Source organism: Neophocaena asiaeorientalis, unplaced genomic scaffold (assembly GCF_003031525.2).
Source record: "Neophocaena asiaeorientalis asiaeorientalis breed wild unplaced genomic scaffold, Neophocaena_asiaeorientalis_V1.1 scaffold268, whole genome shotgun sequence".
Taxonomy (NCBI): domain Eukaryota; kingdom Metazoa; phylum Chordata; class Mammalia; order Artiodactyla; family Phocoenidae; genus Neophocaena; species Neophocaena asiaeorientalis.
In genome coordinates, this window is record NW_020173979.1 from 1,991,502 (window position 1) to 2,005,359 (window position 13,858).

Below are 13,858 nucleotides of genomic sequence, written 5' to 3' on the forward strand. Positions count from 1 at the left end.
CCGTATTCAGTCTCCTTCGCGGGCCCGGGGCGCAGCCATGGCGGACGGCGGGGGCGGAGGGGGCACCGGCGCGGTGGGCGGCGGCGGCGCCGGCCAAGCCTCGGCGGGGGCGACGACAGGCGCGACGGGAGCCGGTGGGAGCGGCGGCCCCATCAACCCGGCCTCACTGCCTCCCGGCGACCCGCAGCTCATCGCGCTCATCGTGGAGCAGCTGAAGAGCCGGGGGCTGTTTGACAGCTTCCGCCGGGACTGCCTGGCCGACGTGGACACCAAGGTAGATTAGGCCGCCTGGGCTCAGGCGGGCCGGGCTGGGCATGAGGCTGCCAGGGTTGCATTTCGCATTTCCAAAGGAGAGAGAAAAACAAAAGACACCTTAAAAATCTCAGCAGCGAGGAGACCGCTTAGGGCAGTATAGGAAGCTTTCTGAGGGATGCCCACGTGGGTTCGGCTCCCAGCCCCATCACTGTTCTGTGCGACTTAGCCCAGTCGCATCTCTCAACTTGGGGATCCAACACCGGTTTCACAGCCTGCCTATCTCCTGTCTTTCCCAAGATGGGACTCCTTTAAAGCCCTCAGTAACAAATCTCAGTATGTTAAAAACGGTGGAGAAAACCAGGTAAGTGAGCGTGAATGGTTTGAATGCACAATCATTAGCCTATAATAACTATCCCTTTTCTCCAGCTTAGTGATTTGCAGACTTGCATGCACAGTTAATTAAGGTACATTGTTGTAGAACCAGCACCCTATTTTGTTCTCCATCATTGACTGAAAGGGATTTGGTGCCTATTTGAGATCCTAATGCCATAGGTCAACCAAGTCAACAGATAGTGCAATGCTGTTTCACTTTACCTACTTGCCAAGGTTCATTTGTATTCAGTGAAGTCACGTGTGTTAAGTGTCAGACAAGCAGCAGTTGCTGGAATATTCGTTTACTCCCTTTCCAGAAGCTTCTCCAACAAGACTTAGGAGGCTCTGTTCCTGAATGGGCTGCTAGACGGAAGTGATTTCTCCCCTCTGAGCCTATCATGGAAATCTTTTGCGGACCTCACAGCAAGATTGTGAGCTTAAAACTAGGCCTTAAAAATAGGGAAAGACCTTGTCCATGTACCCATTAAACATTTATTGATGGGGTTTGTGGATACAGGAACGAGCAAGTCACTACCCAGTCCTCAAAGATTGTATTCTAGGGTAGAAAACTGAAACGTAGACCAGGTAGTATAAATAGTAAGTGGTGGATGCTGTTATTCTCCAAGATTAAAAACTCAAGGAGAAGTGCTATCCTTGAAATGGGGTGTTTAATTTTCCTTATTTAAGGTTCCCAGGTACATATTGACAGAGCTTTCACCTTTTCCAGTACTGGGTGTTCTCAACTTCCCACTGCAAGTTCTGCACTCATGTTTCATTTGTCTCACTGGGTTTTGTGTGGCTTAATCAATGTAGTATACATTTCTTTAAATCGGTGTTGAGAATCTGTTGGGGGAGAGGGAATTGGAGCCTTCACCACTTAACATCTCCTTAGATGTTCTTTCTGGTAGTCACCTGGTTGTCTTAATTCTTTTTTTTTTTTTTTTTTTTTTTTTTTTTTTTTCGCGATGCGGAGCACAGGCTCCGGACGCGCAGCCTCAGCGGCCATGGCTCACGGGCTCAGCCGCTCCGCGGCATGTGGGATCTTCCCGGACCGGGGCACGAACCCGCGTCCCCTGCATCGGCAGGTGGACTCTCAACCACTGCGCCACCAGGGAAGCCCTGTCTTAATTCTTGAAGATAGTGTGTTTTAGACACATCCTTTGTTGCTTTAGTCCCATGGTTCTCAAAGTGTGGCCCCTAGATCATCAGCATCACCCGACAACTTGTCAGATTTATTGTTAGGCTCCACCCCAGACCACTAACATAAAAAGTGTACTGATGGTGTTTGTAATTTACTTTGCAGTGCATCCAAGATATAAACAAACAGAACAAGCTGATAGGTGAAGAAGAGACGGAGATAGTGATAGTGAGTATAATAAAATGTTAGTGGCAGGCACATTAGGTCCTTTCACTTCATGAACCGAAGGGATTATTCTGTATTGTCAGGGTCTCTTAAGGTTTGGTGGTGACATTAGCCGTCCTTTGTCCTTTTCCCTGTGAACCGTTTCTATCTAAAACTGGGTGAGTTATTTTGAATCGTAGAAGGTATAGTATCAGGATTAATGGTTAAAAGCTACAAATCTAATTCTAACTCCTGTAAGCCAAGGGGAGACTCTGTTGGCTCATGGGATCTAAGGAAAGCTAGAATGGATAAACTGCCAGAAGGGTAGGGATGCATTTGGAACCAGGAATGCTCCACTAGGGCTGTCTTTCATGCCTATTCTTCATAACTCTCTTAACTGTCACTGCAGAGCAGAGTCATCCATTTGGTTACTCGTATCTATTGGTTACCTCTTACAGCTTCTTCCTCTAGAAACAGCTCCAGTTCAAAAAATCCCAGGAAGTGTCTGCATGGTCTCAACATGGGTAGGCACCCACCCCTGTAGCCAGGAGAACATGGCACCCACTGCCCTCCCCACAGTAGTGGGTAATGAAGAGGGGAAGATGGTTACCAGGAAACAAGAGTTGCTAGGCAGACAGTACAGGGGTATCTGTGAATTTTAGTCCTCACCCGTCTCCCTGCCTTACTCTCTCCAGGTTTGGTGGAGAGTCTTTATGCCTGTGAGTCATGACCTTTGGGAAGAGCCCATTCATGGAGTTGAGGCCAGTCGATTCCTTTGTCAGTTTCATTGACCTGACTGTTAGCAAACTTTTGTCACAGTAACACTACATGATAAACCAAATCTCAGTGACTTATAACAAGCATTTGTTCTCATGCTGATGGGGCTACAAGTCAGCTAAAGTTCCTCTGATCTAGATAGGCTTGGTGCTCAGCTGTAGGTGGCCTGGGCTTGGGTCCAAGCTGTGGGTTGGGGTAGGTCTGCTGCACATGTGTTCATCCTAGGTCCCAGGCCAAATGGACAGGGGCTGCAAAGGACTACCCTCATCAAAGGTCACCAGAGTACAAGAGCCAAGCCAGGTGGCACAGCCACATTTAGGACCTCTTGTCACTTAACACTCCGTTGGCCAGAGCAGATCACACTGCTAAACGCAGTGTCACTGGGGTAGGGAAGTGTTCTCTGCCCACAGTGGGAGGAGAGAGGAATGAAGTGTGAACAGCAATGCACACTGCGACACCTGGTTTGGAGAGGAACAGCTAGTGGGTCCAGAAGGTCTTGGAGGCTTAGAACATGCATTCCTTATGTTCACGTGGATTCCTTGTGTTCATCAAGTTCCTTTCTGATTTTGTTCTGATCCTAGTTGGGTCTAGAACATCTGAGACCAATAAGTGCCTCTCAGGCTCCTTTGGGGACTTAAGTTTTGCTTCCCTTCAGCCTTTCCCAGTGTTCCGTAGGCATTGACTTCAGTCTGCATTCCTGAGTCATGCTGAGGGTTGGGTGGGCCTTCATTTTATGCGGAGAACTTTCCCGAGGCCTTGCTTGTGGCCAAGAACACCCTGTGAGGTAAGCAGGGCAGTAATATTTGTTTTACAGACGGAAATAACTGAGACTCAGGTTGGCTGACCTGTCGAAAGTCAGAGAGCTAGTAAGCAGTGGAGCTGGACTAGAACCCATTTCCTTTGATTTGGAAACGGCCTGGGTCTAACCTTGGCTTTGCCACATTTCAGCCTTGTAGGCAAGTTGTTTACTTTTTCTAAGCCTGTATCCTCTAACATGAGAGCAGGAGAGAGCCAACGGGACCTCCCTCGTAGAGTTATTTGAAAAGTAAGTGGGGTAATAAAGCATCTGGCATTGTAGCAGGCACACATGTTGGTCATTAATCCATGCTCTGCCATGCTGTGTGATGATCTTCATGGACACGATGGGAGTGTATTTAAGGACCTGAAATTCTGCATTTCGATGAAAAGCAGTGTTCTGAATGACTAATTTCCAAAACTTTGGTGCATGTAACTTCTGACCTTGCCCCTTCTTTTTAATATTTTAGCCAGCTTACCAAAACCTGAGGCAGAAAGTGGATAATTTTGTGTCAACACATCTGGACAAGCAGGAGTGGAATCCTACGATGAACAAAAACCAATTGCGAAATGGTCTGAGGCAGAGTGTGGTTCAGTAAGTAAGCAGAATTGAGAGCGAAAAGGCAGTTATCACAAGCGGGACTCGCAAGAAGGCCAGTGCAAGGCACTATTTGGTCAAGGTGCATGGTACTTCCCAGCAAATGTGACATACAAGTTACAGCAGACCCCGCCCCTATTAAAATTAAGGTTCAAGTAAGCAAAGAACTCAATTGAAATTCTTGCTACCCACATAGGCCTCCCATGCACACCTCTACCAGGAAAGATATTCCAAATTGTAAGACATATTTCATACTCTTTGAAGTTTTCAGTGTAATGTGAACACACGCTGGAGTTCATACCGATATATCAATGTTTGGGTCTTGGGCAAGAGCAGCTGGATCTTCTCACAAGTCAGTGTGGGTTATACAAATTTTCTGAATCCACACGGCCCCTCTAAAGTGTAATGGCAGCTTTCAGGAAGGCATGGAGTCTTATTAAGGTATATTCTTCACAGTAGCAAACTGAACCCTAGTTAATGAGGTGCTACTGATCACTCATCCAAGTGACTTCTCAGTGTCACTGGCACAAAAGTGGTGGTGGCTCATGAAATCCAGTGTCCTAAGATAAGCTTTTTCTAATCCATTCAGAATCCTTTTTTTGCTCTTCGTATCAGCACTTATGTTCAGGTTTTCTTGATCCACTATCTCTCCTGGAATATCTAAAAGCTTGTGAAGCCTTCCCCTTTAAAAACAGAAGTATCAGGGAATTGTGCCGAGTGAAAAAAAACCCAGTATCAAAAAGATAGTGGTGCACGATTCCATTTCTGTGACATTCGTGAACTAACATATAATTATAGGGATGGAGAATAGATTAGTGACTGCTAGGGCTTAGGGTCAGGGTCGGGGGGTGAGTGTGACTAGAAAGGAGGATCAGGAAGGGGGTGGGGTACAGGTGAGTATCTTAATTGTGGTGGTGGTTACATGAAGGTCCTCATGATAAAGTTTTGCAGAGCTACCCACGCCGACGCACATGAGTGCCGCTGTAACTGAGATGTAACCGAGGTCAGGAGAGTACCCGTGCTGGTTTTCTGGGTTTTTGCACCCACCCCCTTTGTTTTTGGAGGTATAATTGACATACAGCATGTTGGTTTCAGGTATAATTAGTTTCAAACATAAAGATTCAATATTTTTATATATTTTGAAATGATCACCACAGTAAGTCTCGTTAACATCCATCACCACATATAGTTACAGAATTTTTCCTTTTTCCTGTGTTCCTGGCTTTGATGTCGTACTGCAGTTGTGCAGAGTACAAGCATTCGGGGTGGCTGGGTAAAGGAGTGTGTGGACCTCCCTATGTAATTCCTTGCAACTTTCTATGGATATATAATTTCAAAATAAGTTTTGTAAAATAGAAAAGGATGCTTATTAACGAGCTGGCACTTTCAGTATGGCTGTATGGCTGATGAAATCTGGATCTTTTTAAACGAAACTAAAATTTACAGAAGCTCTCAGAGTTAGGGAAGAAGCATGATACCAAAAGATGCCCAGTGCCTTGTCATTCTGGATTTATCACCCATTGCCTTTCTGTTTCTCTAGGGAGCAGACTGTGGCACTGTGGGATCCTTCAGAGAGAAGGGGACGATAGCTTCCACTTACTGAGCAACTATTTCATGTCTGGCACTGGTCCCTATATGTGTTATTGTTAATCCTTAGAAAAAACATAGTTGACAGCTGCAGTAACAAATCAGATGAAACTTTTTTTTTAACCCTGCCTTCTAAACGATTGGCAAGCATATTAAGAAACTAAATCTAAACACCAAATATTTGAAAGGGTGCCATTAATGGTATGAAAACTGTCAACATTACTGTTAATTTTCTAATACACAATGATGTCATTCTTGAGGTACGCATGTGGCGCTTCTCTTTATATACCTTTAATATGAAATGTAACACAGAAAGGTGCTTAGAACAGAGATGCAGTCTAACAAGTAATTAGAACATCCCTGTAGTCACCACCCAGGTTGAGAAATAGAACTTACCAGCACCCTCCAAAACCCCCCGGCCCTGCTTCCCTCCTTTCTTGATATACCTTCCTCCTCTCAGAAGGTTACCATACTTCTGAGTTGGATGGTCATTCTTTCCTTGCTTTTTTTTCATAGTTTTACCACCTATGTAAATATTTCCTCCTTTTTGATTTGAGCTAGAATGTATTTAACCTGAAAACATGAATTTGGATGTGGTACTGAGACGCTTCTATGTGATTCTTGCTAACATTTTGAATTTGAGGCAAATTCTAATGAAGTTTTAAAGTGAAGATTTGCTACTTAACCCTGTAGATAAAACACTGCAGCCCTCAGCATTGGCTGGCTGGCCTGGCTGTTCAGGCCCAGAACCTGTATCCCAGTTCTGCAGCGTGGAGGGCTTAACAGGAAATCAGGCTCTACTGTTGAACCTAATTATGACTAGTAAGTCTTTTAACTGCCTATTTGTTCATTTCATCTTCCATTTTAGGCTCCTGACAAGATCCTGTTTTCTCCGAACACTTTTAAAATCTCCAAGAAAGGGAGCTACACTCTTGGTACTTTGTTTTCCTTGGTCAGGCTTTCACCTCCAGAAAAGACCCCTGTGAATCTGACCTGGGAAGCGGGATGGTGTAGGTGGACAGCCGTTGGCTTGTGCCTAAGGAGAGGTGGCTTTGCTTCCCCACTGACCCATGGCCTGCTGCTGACCTTTCTGTGTTCCACGGTGCTCATCTCTAAGGGCACACATTGTCTATTGAGGTCTGCCCAAAAGTGCCCCTGTACTCTAATGGTGGTCTGTTTACATCTAGGCTTTCTGTTGATAAGCTGTCAGTTCCCACTGGATCTAGGAAGCACTTTATTCACTACTCAGCCTTACCAGTTCAAGGCCTGTTTCTCATCTCACTTATCACTGTGTGTGTTCACCCAGTTGTCTCCTTGGCTGTACCCTGACACACCATTTGCCCCATTACTGCAGGACCTATTTTTACCCAAGCAAAAGCTTGAATGGCCTAAGAACTCAAGTCTAAAGGAAAGTAAGTAAAACCTGTCCACCATGCTTGTGATAGTATTTGACTGTTTTAATCCTTCGAGGAGAACAGTTCAGCTTGACCCTGCATGGACTATTTTCCAAACCCTTCAAATGAGATTTGTTTCCTGTGACCATAATCTTCCTCACTACCCACCCCTGGTGTTTGAATATAGACATCTTGACTAATTTTTGCTCTATTTCAGAAAGGATTAGGGATGTATTTTAGCCCCTTAGGAACTGAGAACCAGTCTGTTTCTTGTCTGTTTTACTTGTTTGCTTCCAGGTTACCTAGTATGTGTCATAGGTAACAACCACAGCCGAAGGCCTTGTTGAATTGCTGGTGATGCTGTAAACATTCCTAGCCCTGACTGATTTGTGTTATACAAGGTTTAGGGCTTACTAGCCAGGTTGCTGCTAGAGGCTGCTTCTCCTGCTTAGACTTGTGAGAGGATAGATATTGAAGGAAATGGAGTCAAGTGGGAGGCTTACTGGCTTTGACAGACTGAGGTTTTCAACTCTCCCCGTGCCGTCGGTTCTTTCCTACCATATTGTTACTTGCTCTTTGTCTTTGGGACAGTTTTGTTTGGTTCTTTTGTACAAGGTTGAGGTGGGAGTGGATGAGATTGTGTATTAGGAATAATGATAGCTGCTGGTCATGAATTGCCCTCTAAAGATATCATGGCTTGAACCCTATGTGGTAAGTGGACTGCCCTGTGAAAGAACCCCCTCAAGGGGCTGTACTTTGGACCAGGTGGACATTTATTGGGCTCTCTCATGACATTTGGAGGCTAAATAATGGAATGATCTATTTGTCTTCTCAAGGTCAGGGATGTTGGAAGCTGGAGTGGACAGAATTATTTCCCAGGTGGTGGATCCCAAACTAAACCACATCTTCAGGCCACAGATAGAACGAGCAATTCATGAGTTCCTGGCAGCCCAGAAAAAAGAAGCTGTGCCAGCACCCCCTCCAGAGCCTGAAAGCCAGGACCCTCCAGCCCCATCCCAGGATGCTTCCTAAGGTCCAGTATCCCGTCTTTTTTTTTTGCGATACGTGGGCCTCTCACTGTCGTGGCCTCTCCTGTTGCGGAGCACAGGCTCCGGACGCGCAGGCTCAGCGGCCATGGCTCACGGGCCCAGCTGCTCCGCAGCATGTGGGATCTTCCCGGACCGGGGCACGAACCCGTGTCCTCTGCATCGGCAGGCGGACTCTCAACCACTGCGGCACCAGGGAAGCCCCAGTATCCCGTCTTTTGTCCAGGAACATTCACCTCTGGCTTATAGATATAGAAAATGGATAGCAAAGGGGTAAGCCATTATTGAGGGTCATGTTTCTTGTCTATTCAGAAAAGTATTTACTGCAAATGGACTTCATTTGTTATGAGTCATGTTTTACTGAGAACTAATTAGTAGTGTTTTCCTGTGTCTGTGAGTGTGATTTTCTGTGCCAGCAGAGCTGAACGTTTAAGCTGTGAATGGATGTTTCATTAGAGACCATCTGGGGTGATTGGTGTGCACAGGCAAATTCAGATGAAAGTCTCGTCGTTCTGAAATTGTTTAAATGAGTCTCTCCCCTGGACATGAGTTAACTTGGGTTTACAGTTTTTATGTAAAATCAAGCAGTGCATTCTAAAGTGGCATCCTAAATGGGGCTCAGAGTCTGCTTTAAGCCCTGCTGGATTTCCTTGTATTTAGTAAGGATTTCAGTTCACCACTGTCAGTTACCGTGGGATTCTTCTGTTAGGAGCACTCCTTCTTTTTTTTTTACATTTGAAATTTAATTTTAAAAACCAGCTCTAGATACACAAAACAATGCTTTTTGCAGAGCTTGGGAGACATTAGTAAACATAAGCAGCGGCGGACTCAACTCGGCCATTGTTGGCAACCATCAGGGCGTGCCTCATCCCCTCATTCTACTTCGGTGTTCTCTTTGTAAGATTCTTTAAGATGTCTGTTACTTTTGATTAATAAAATAAGCATCAGTGAGCGAACAAAGTGAGAACATCAGGCTCACATGGGGCATTCGAGAGAAATTGTCCCTTTGTACCTGTCTATATTAGGAGAAGACCTCAATTCCATTCTGGAGAGTAAAACATTGATTTCAAGTCTTTCTTTCTAGTTTATATCTAGTTTATATCCTTTGGGGATATAAAATTAAACATAACACAAAACTAACATTTCGATATGATTATCTTTTCTTTTTAGAATATGCCTGACACGTTTTGGAAGCTCCATTGAATTAATGGTGAAGAACTGGATTCAGTTACATAAGAGTACAACTTCAGAGTGAAGACAGGCCAAGGTCATCACTGATTTCACAATTCAACGTTGACTGTGGGGCGGTGTCCAGATAAAGTAGGGAGCAAATGGGCCAGTAGGAGAGTTGACCACGTGGGCCCCACGTCGTGCTGCCGTCTGGCCAGCCTGTCCAAGGGGTGACACCCACTAGACACTACAGATACATTAAGAAACACTACATCAACTTGGGGTTGTCCTGAAACAAACCTCTGTACTTGAACTTAGAGACTGTGTATGAATTTTAGGGTTTGTGCTTGGGGATAAGCAACAGCTACAGTGAAGGCACATAACCAGTCCCAAAGATGCAATTTCAAAGAATGACAGTAAAGGTTAGCCAGGAGTAGGTATTTGACAATGCTTATTTGATACTGTTACTCAGAGTTTCAAATAAGAGTGTACAAGCCATTAGCATCAGATAGCTTTAAGGTTGTTGTGACCCTCTTGTCTGTGACTCTTTAGCTTCCGTTTCCTTTCCCCTGTAAGAGGTGTCAAAACATGGGACCCTAGGATGCATGAGGAAATGTAGAATTAGGTATAAGGAAAAACATTTGCAGGCTCTCTGTCCAGGGCTGCTTCCTATCCTGCAAGGGTTGGTGAGTCTTGGGTGTGTTTATTTTATTCTCACGTTTGTGTTTTTTAGAAGGTGAATAATTAATGAGTGGCTTAAGTTTCGTAATTAAATCATTGGATACTCTGAAGCCTCGACTAATTCTTAGACCCCAGGCGCGCAGTGTAAGGTTTGTCCTCGGCCTGCATGCCATTCCTGTGCACAGCACGACCTAACGGCAGTGAAGGACTGGTAGACATGCCGTGGAACTGCCGTCGTCCTGCAGCTAGTGGGTGTAGCTGGGAGTGAGCAAGACGTTCCTCTCTTCCCCAGACTATTCCTCATGCCAGTCTTTAGTTGAGCGTACTGTGCTCTGTCAGTGTTCCCCAAACTTGTTTGCAGACGCGTCACCTGGGGATTTTAAGAAAAAGATGCATATCCGGATTCAGAAGTTCTGGGAGGACCCGAGAGTGTTTCGGACAGGTTCCAGGTGATGACTCGGCGTATTGCGTCCCAAGCCTTGGATGGTATCAAAAATTACTTCAAACTAAGTGTCTTTCGTTCTTAGTTGAGTCGACTCCTGGATATTGTTACTCAGACTTTAACCTGTTTAGACTTCCACCTTTACCATCAATACCTGTAAGTTAGGACTGCACTTCCGTATTTAGCAAGATGTTTGGGCAACATGTGCCCTTACTTTAAAGCAAGCTGACCACGTGTTTAGGGCAGGCGGCAGTACTTCTGAAGTGTGTTCTGCTTCCCGCTGAAACAGGTTGGCGTCCTTTTCAGTTTGGAGTTCAACTACCAAGTCCTCAGTACCCAGAGAAGGGCCCCTCTAGTCCTCTTCACTCCACTAATAGGTAAACATGGGAGGGCCAGTCTTACCAGTCCTGTGCTCTGCAAGGAAGCTTCTCAGACTAGTATCCCCTCTTCAAGACCACGAACCTCCTTCCCTGGGAGGCCTCTGCCACCGGACGGAGGCCTCAGCAGAGCCCCTTTCTGTCTACCCAGCCAAGATCCTGCCCATCCAACACTGACCTCAACCCAGTGACAGGGCAGAATAGAGCAACCCAGAGAAGGTGTCCTTCTGCCCACAAATGCCCAAGTGACTGTTGTGTATGCTTTTTGGCGGACAGTTTTTGGTCCATCTCAGTTCTCTTTTTTTTTTTCCATTACAAGAGAAGGGTGTACCGTTGATGAGAAACACCCTAATTTTCACAGAATGTTAAATATGCCAAGATACCAAGGAGTTTTGTTCTTTTTTTTAAATCAGTATTACATCCACTAAGTCACTGTAGACTAGAGATAATTTTTTCAAATGAAATCATCAGGTTACAGGAGTAACTAAACTCCTCACTACTGTTGGGACAGAGGGCTGACTTGGACTCTTAGCTGAGCCAAATTGAAATGGAAGTAGTGCCCATATTCCCTTGAGTAAATGTAGTTAACTCGGCAGGCCGGGAAAACGAGACCAGATAAACAGCACCAGAGGGGCTGGGAAGCCCAGAGCCACCTCTGCTCTCTCCTCCTCTCCCGCGAAGCCTATTTGCATTGTCAGTGGAGTCCTCATGCTTGTGTATTAGGTTAGGCATGCAGAGCCTAGAAAATTCTTGTGTTCTGAGATAAAGCAGAAGAATTCCTCTCTGAGGAGGACGAGGCCACCCAAAAATATCTCATCCTGAAACACCCTTGCTATATTCACTCCTAAGCAAGAAACTAGTCTCAGACCTCAAGGCTTCTCTCCCTATAGTTGGAAAAACCACTGCCATTTGCAAAAGCCTCATGAAGCACAGAACTAACCTTTGTAAGACATCACCAAATATTACCAACCTTTAGAAACCATCAAAGCCTTAGAGTCACGGTGATACAAAGAGCTCCATGCTCATTTTTGTAGTCCACTTCTTTGACCTGGGGCAGTGTCTACAATTACCACTGGAGACGATCGCCCCCAGCATGTTCCCAGTTACTAGCCTAAGTGCTTGACTGGTATTGCCAAACCACCATGTCCACCCAGTCCAGACTGTCTAACTCCTTGGCTTGTTGTGAAGTTTGTGGCTCCTAGATCAGATTTTCAATCATTGTTTTATCCTGTTTCTGTTGTTTAACATTAACTTCTCTTTGCTCATCAGGGGATGGATGTCGGGATTCCCATGCATTCCGTAACACTCGTTAGCACTGTAGACTGAGTGAATACTAGCAGATTCATTACAGCAGTGCTTCTGAAAGCATACCACCCAAGCACCAGCAAGCAGCATCGGTATCACCCTGGAACTGTTAGAAATGCAGCCCTGATCCCAGATCTGCCGATTCAGAGACTTGGAGAAGGGGCCAACAAGCCTTCCAGATGCTTCTGATGCACACTGAAAATCATTTTCACTTTAGGAACACTTTGGAAAGTCAGCGATGCTGACTGGTAATGACGGTTTAATTATATTAGTGGATAAACATAGTGTCTACGTAGTGTATAAAATCAGTTCTCTTCTGCTCCTGAGGTACAAGACTACCATCTCTCTCTCTCTTTTTTTTTTTTTTTTTGCTAATTCTCCCATTAGTCCCTTGCAAGTTCTGTGCATTTGGCCATTTTGGCTTAGAAATGTCTGCATGTAATTTAAACCGCCTTAGCTTTCAAAAGCTATAAACCATCTTCTGAAGATGAGTTTGCTAAGCAGCTCAGAATTTTGCCAGGAACTCTGCAGAAGGGCCTTCAGTGGCTCCTAAAGTTAGAGGAGAGACGTGCAGGGACCCAGCAAAGGTCAGGGCCTGGCTGGTGCCTGAGGCCGGCACTGAGGTTTGGGCTCGAAAATCCCGTCTGGATCAGCAGTGGCAAGAGGCCAGGCTCTGGTGGGAAGCAGACAGGAAAGCTGGCGCAGCCAAGCTTTCTTTAGCACTGCGCATAGCACGCTGTCCATCACCTTACCCGTGGAGGGCCAGGGGGTCCGCTTTTATGGTCTTGTCCCTGGGGATGGGCTCAACTCCAAGGCCGTGCAGTAATAATTACCTGTGCTCTCAAACTGGTCACACCGCCTGAGAGCCAGTCTTTCTGACTCCAGTCTCCAAGCTGCCATTTGGTCATTCCTCCTGAAACACTGCTTTCAGCAAGTATCGTCCTCACTCAAAAACGTTTGAAAGGAAGGATCAAGTGAACTAGGCACCTACGAGGTGGTAGACGTTTTCGTAGGCACAACTTCATTTAATTCTCATGACCCTGTTAGGTAGGATCTATCCTCCCTTTTACGGATGAGGAAACCAAGACTCAGAGAGGTGAAGCATCTTCCTCATTACACGGCTATTAAAGAGGGAAGCAAGGCTTGAAGCCAAGCCTCTCTGAATTCCAAGCCCGTATTTCCCCGTCCGCCTCGCCGTTTGCTGCTCTGCCGCCCTGTTACTTCACAGAACAAGTTCCAGCTTGTCAGTCCTCCGGGGTCCTCCCTTCGTTCCCAAGGTAGGCCCAAATCAAATCAACTTGACCTCCTACATCTCGACACACGCCCTCAGCTCTAGCCAGCCTTTGCTCCCCTCACTCAAGGGCGTGTCACAGGGCAGAGTTTGCCAACTGACAGGCTGCTCTGCTGTGCCCTCTAACCATATTCTCCTGGCCAAGGAGTCGTGACTGTTGTCTGTTAATTACCGATATTTTTAAATGGGGAGATTTCCATATAGATCTGTATTTCTGGCTCCTAAAGGAAAATGTCAAGGTTTGGAAACACTTTCATATTCCCACTGGATAACAATCAGCCCAAGTTTGATAGCAGCTCACCATTTCAGATGAGTGGGACATGCAGAGGCCACAGGCTGGCTTCACCCATCTCCATCACCCTGCTGGCCCCTGAGGACATGTGAGTTGGAAATACTTGCCCTAGAGGGTCATTATCTTGTGATTAT

At 45.8% G+C, this 13,858-nt stretch overlaps 1 protein-coding gene across 4 annotated transcripts; it reads left to right on the forward strand.

The window, feature by feature from the left end:
• Positions 1-6: 6 nt before the first annotated feature.
• On the forward strand, positions 7-10,127 carry BOD1 (biorientation of chromosomes in cell division 1). Of its 4 annotated transcripts, XM_024753417.1 has the most exons (5): positions 32-274; positions 1,931-1,993; positions 4,012-4,136; positions 7,957-8,153; positions 9,337-10,127. In XM_024753417.1, exons 1-4 carry the CDS (start codon positions 38-40, stop codon positions 8,150-8,152), a joined length of 621 nt encoding a protein of 206 aa, XP_024609185.1. In that variant the 5' UTR covers positions 32-37; the 3' UTR covers position 8,153; positions 9,337-10,127. The 4 variants fall into 4 exon arrangements, with proteins under 4 accessions (XP_024609186.1, XP_024609185.1, XP_024609188.1 ...); XM_024753418.1 differs by lacking the exon at positions 1,931-1,993 and having other exon boundaries at positions 7-274; XM_024753420.1 differs by lacking the exon at positions 7,957-8,153.
• The last annotated feature ends 3,731 nt before the right edge of the window (positions 10,128-13,858 follow it).

Coding starts and splice junctions, on each gene's coding strand:
- BOD1 (XM_024753417.1), top strand. CDS start 38: ATGGCGGACGGCGGGGGCGGAGGGGGCACCGGCGCGGTGGGCGGCGGC. Junction 275..1,930: donor TGGCCGACGTGGACACCAAG/GTAGATTAGGCC, acceptor TTTACTTTGCAG/TGCATCCAAGATATAAACAA. Junction 4,137..7,956: donor CTGAGGCAGAGTGTGGTTCA/GTAAGTAAGCAG, acceptor TGTCTTCTCAAG/GTCAGGGATGTTGGAAGCTG.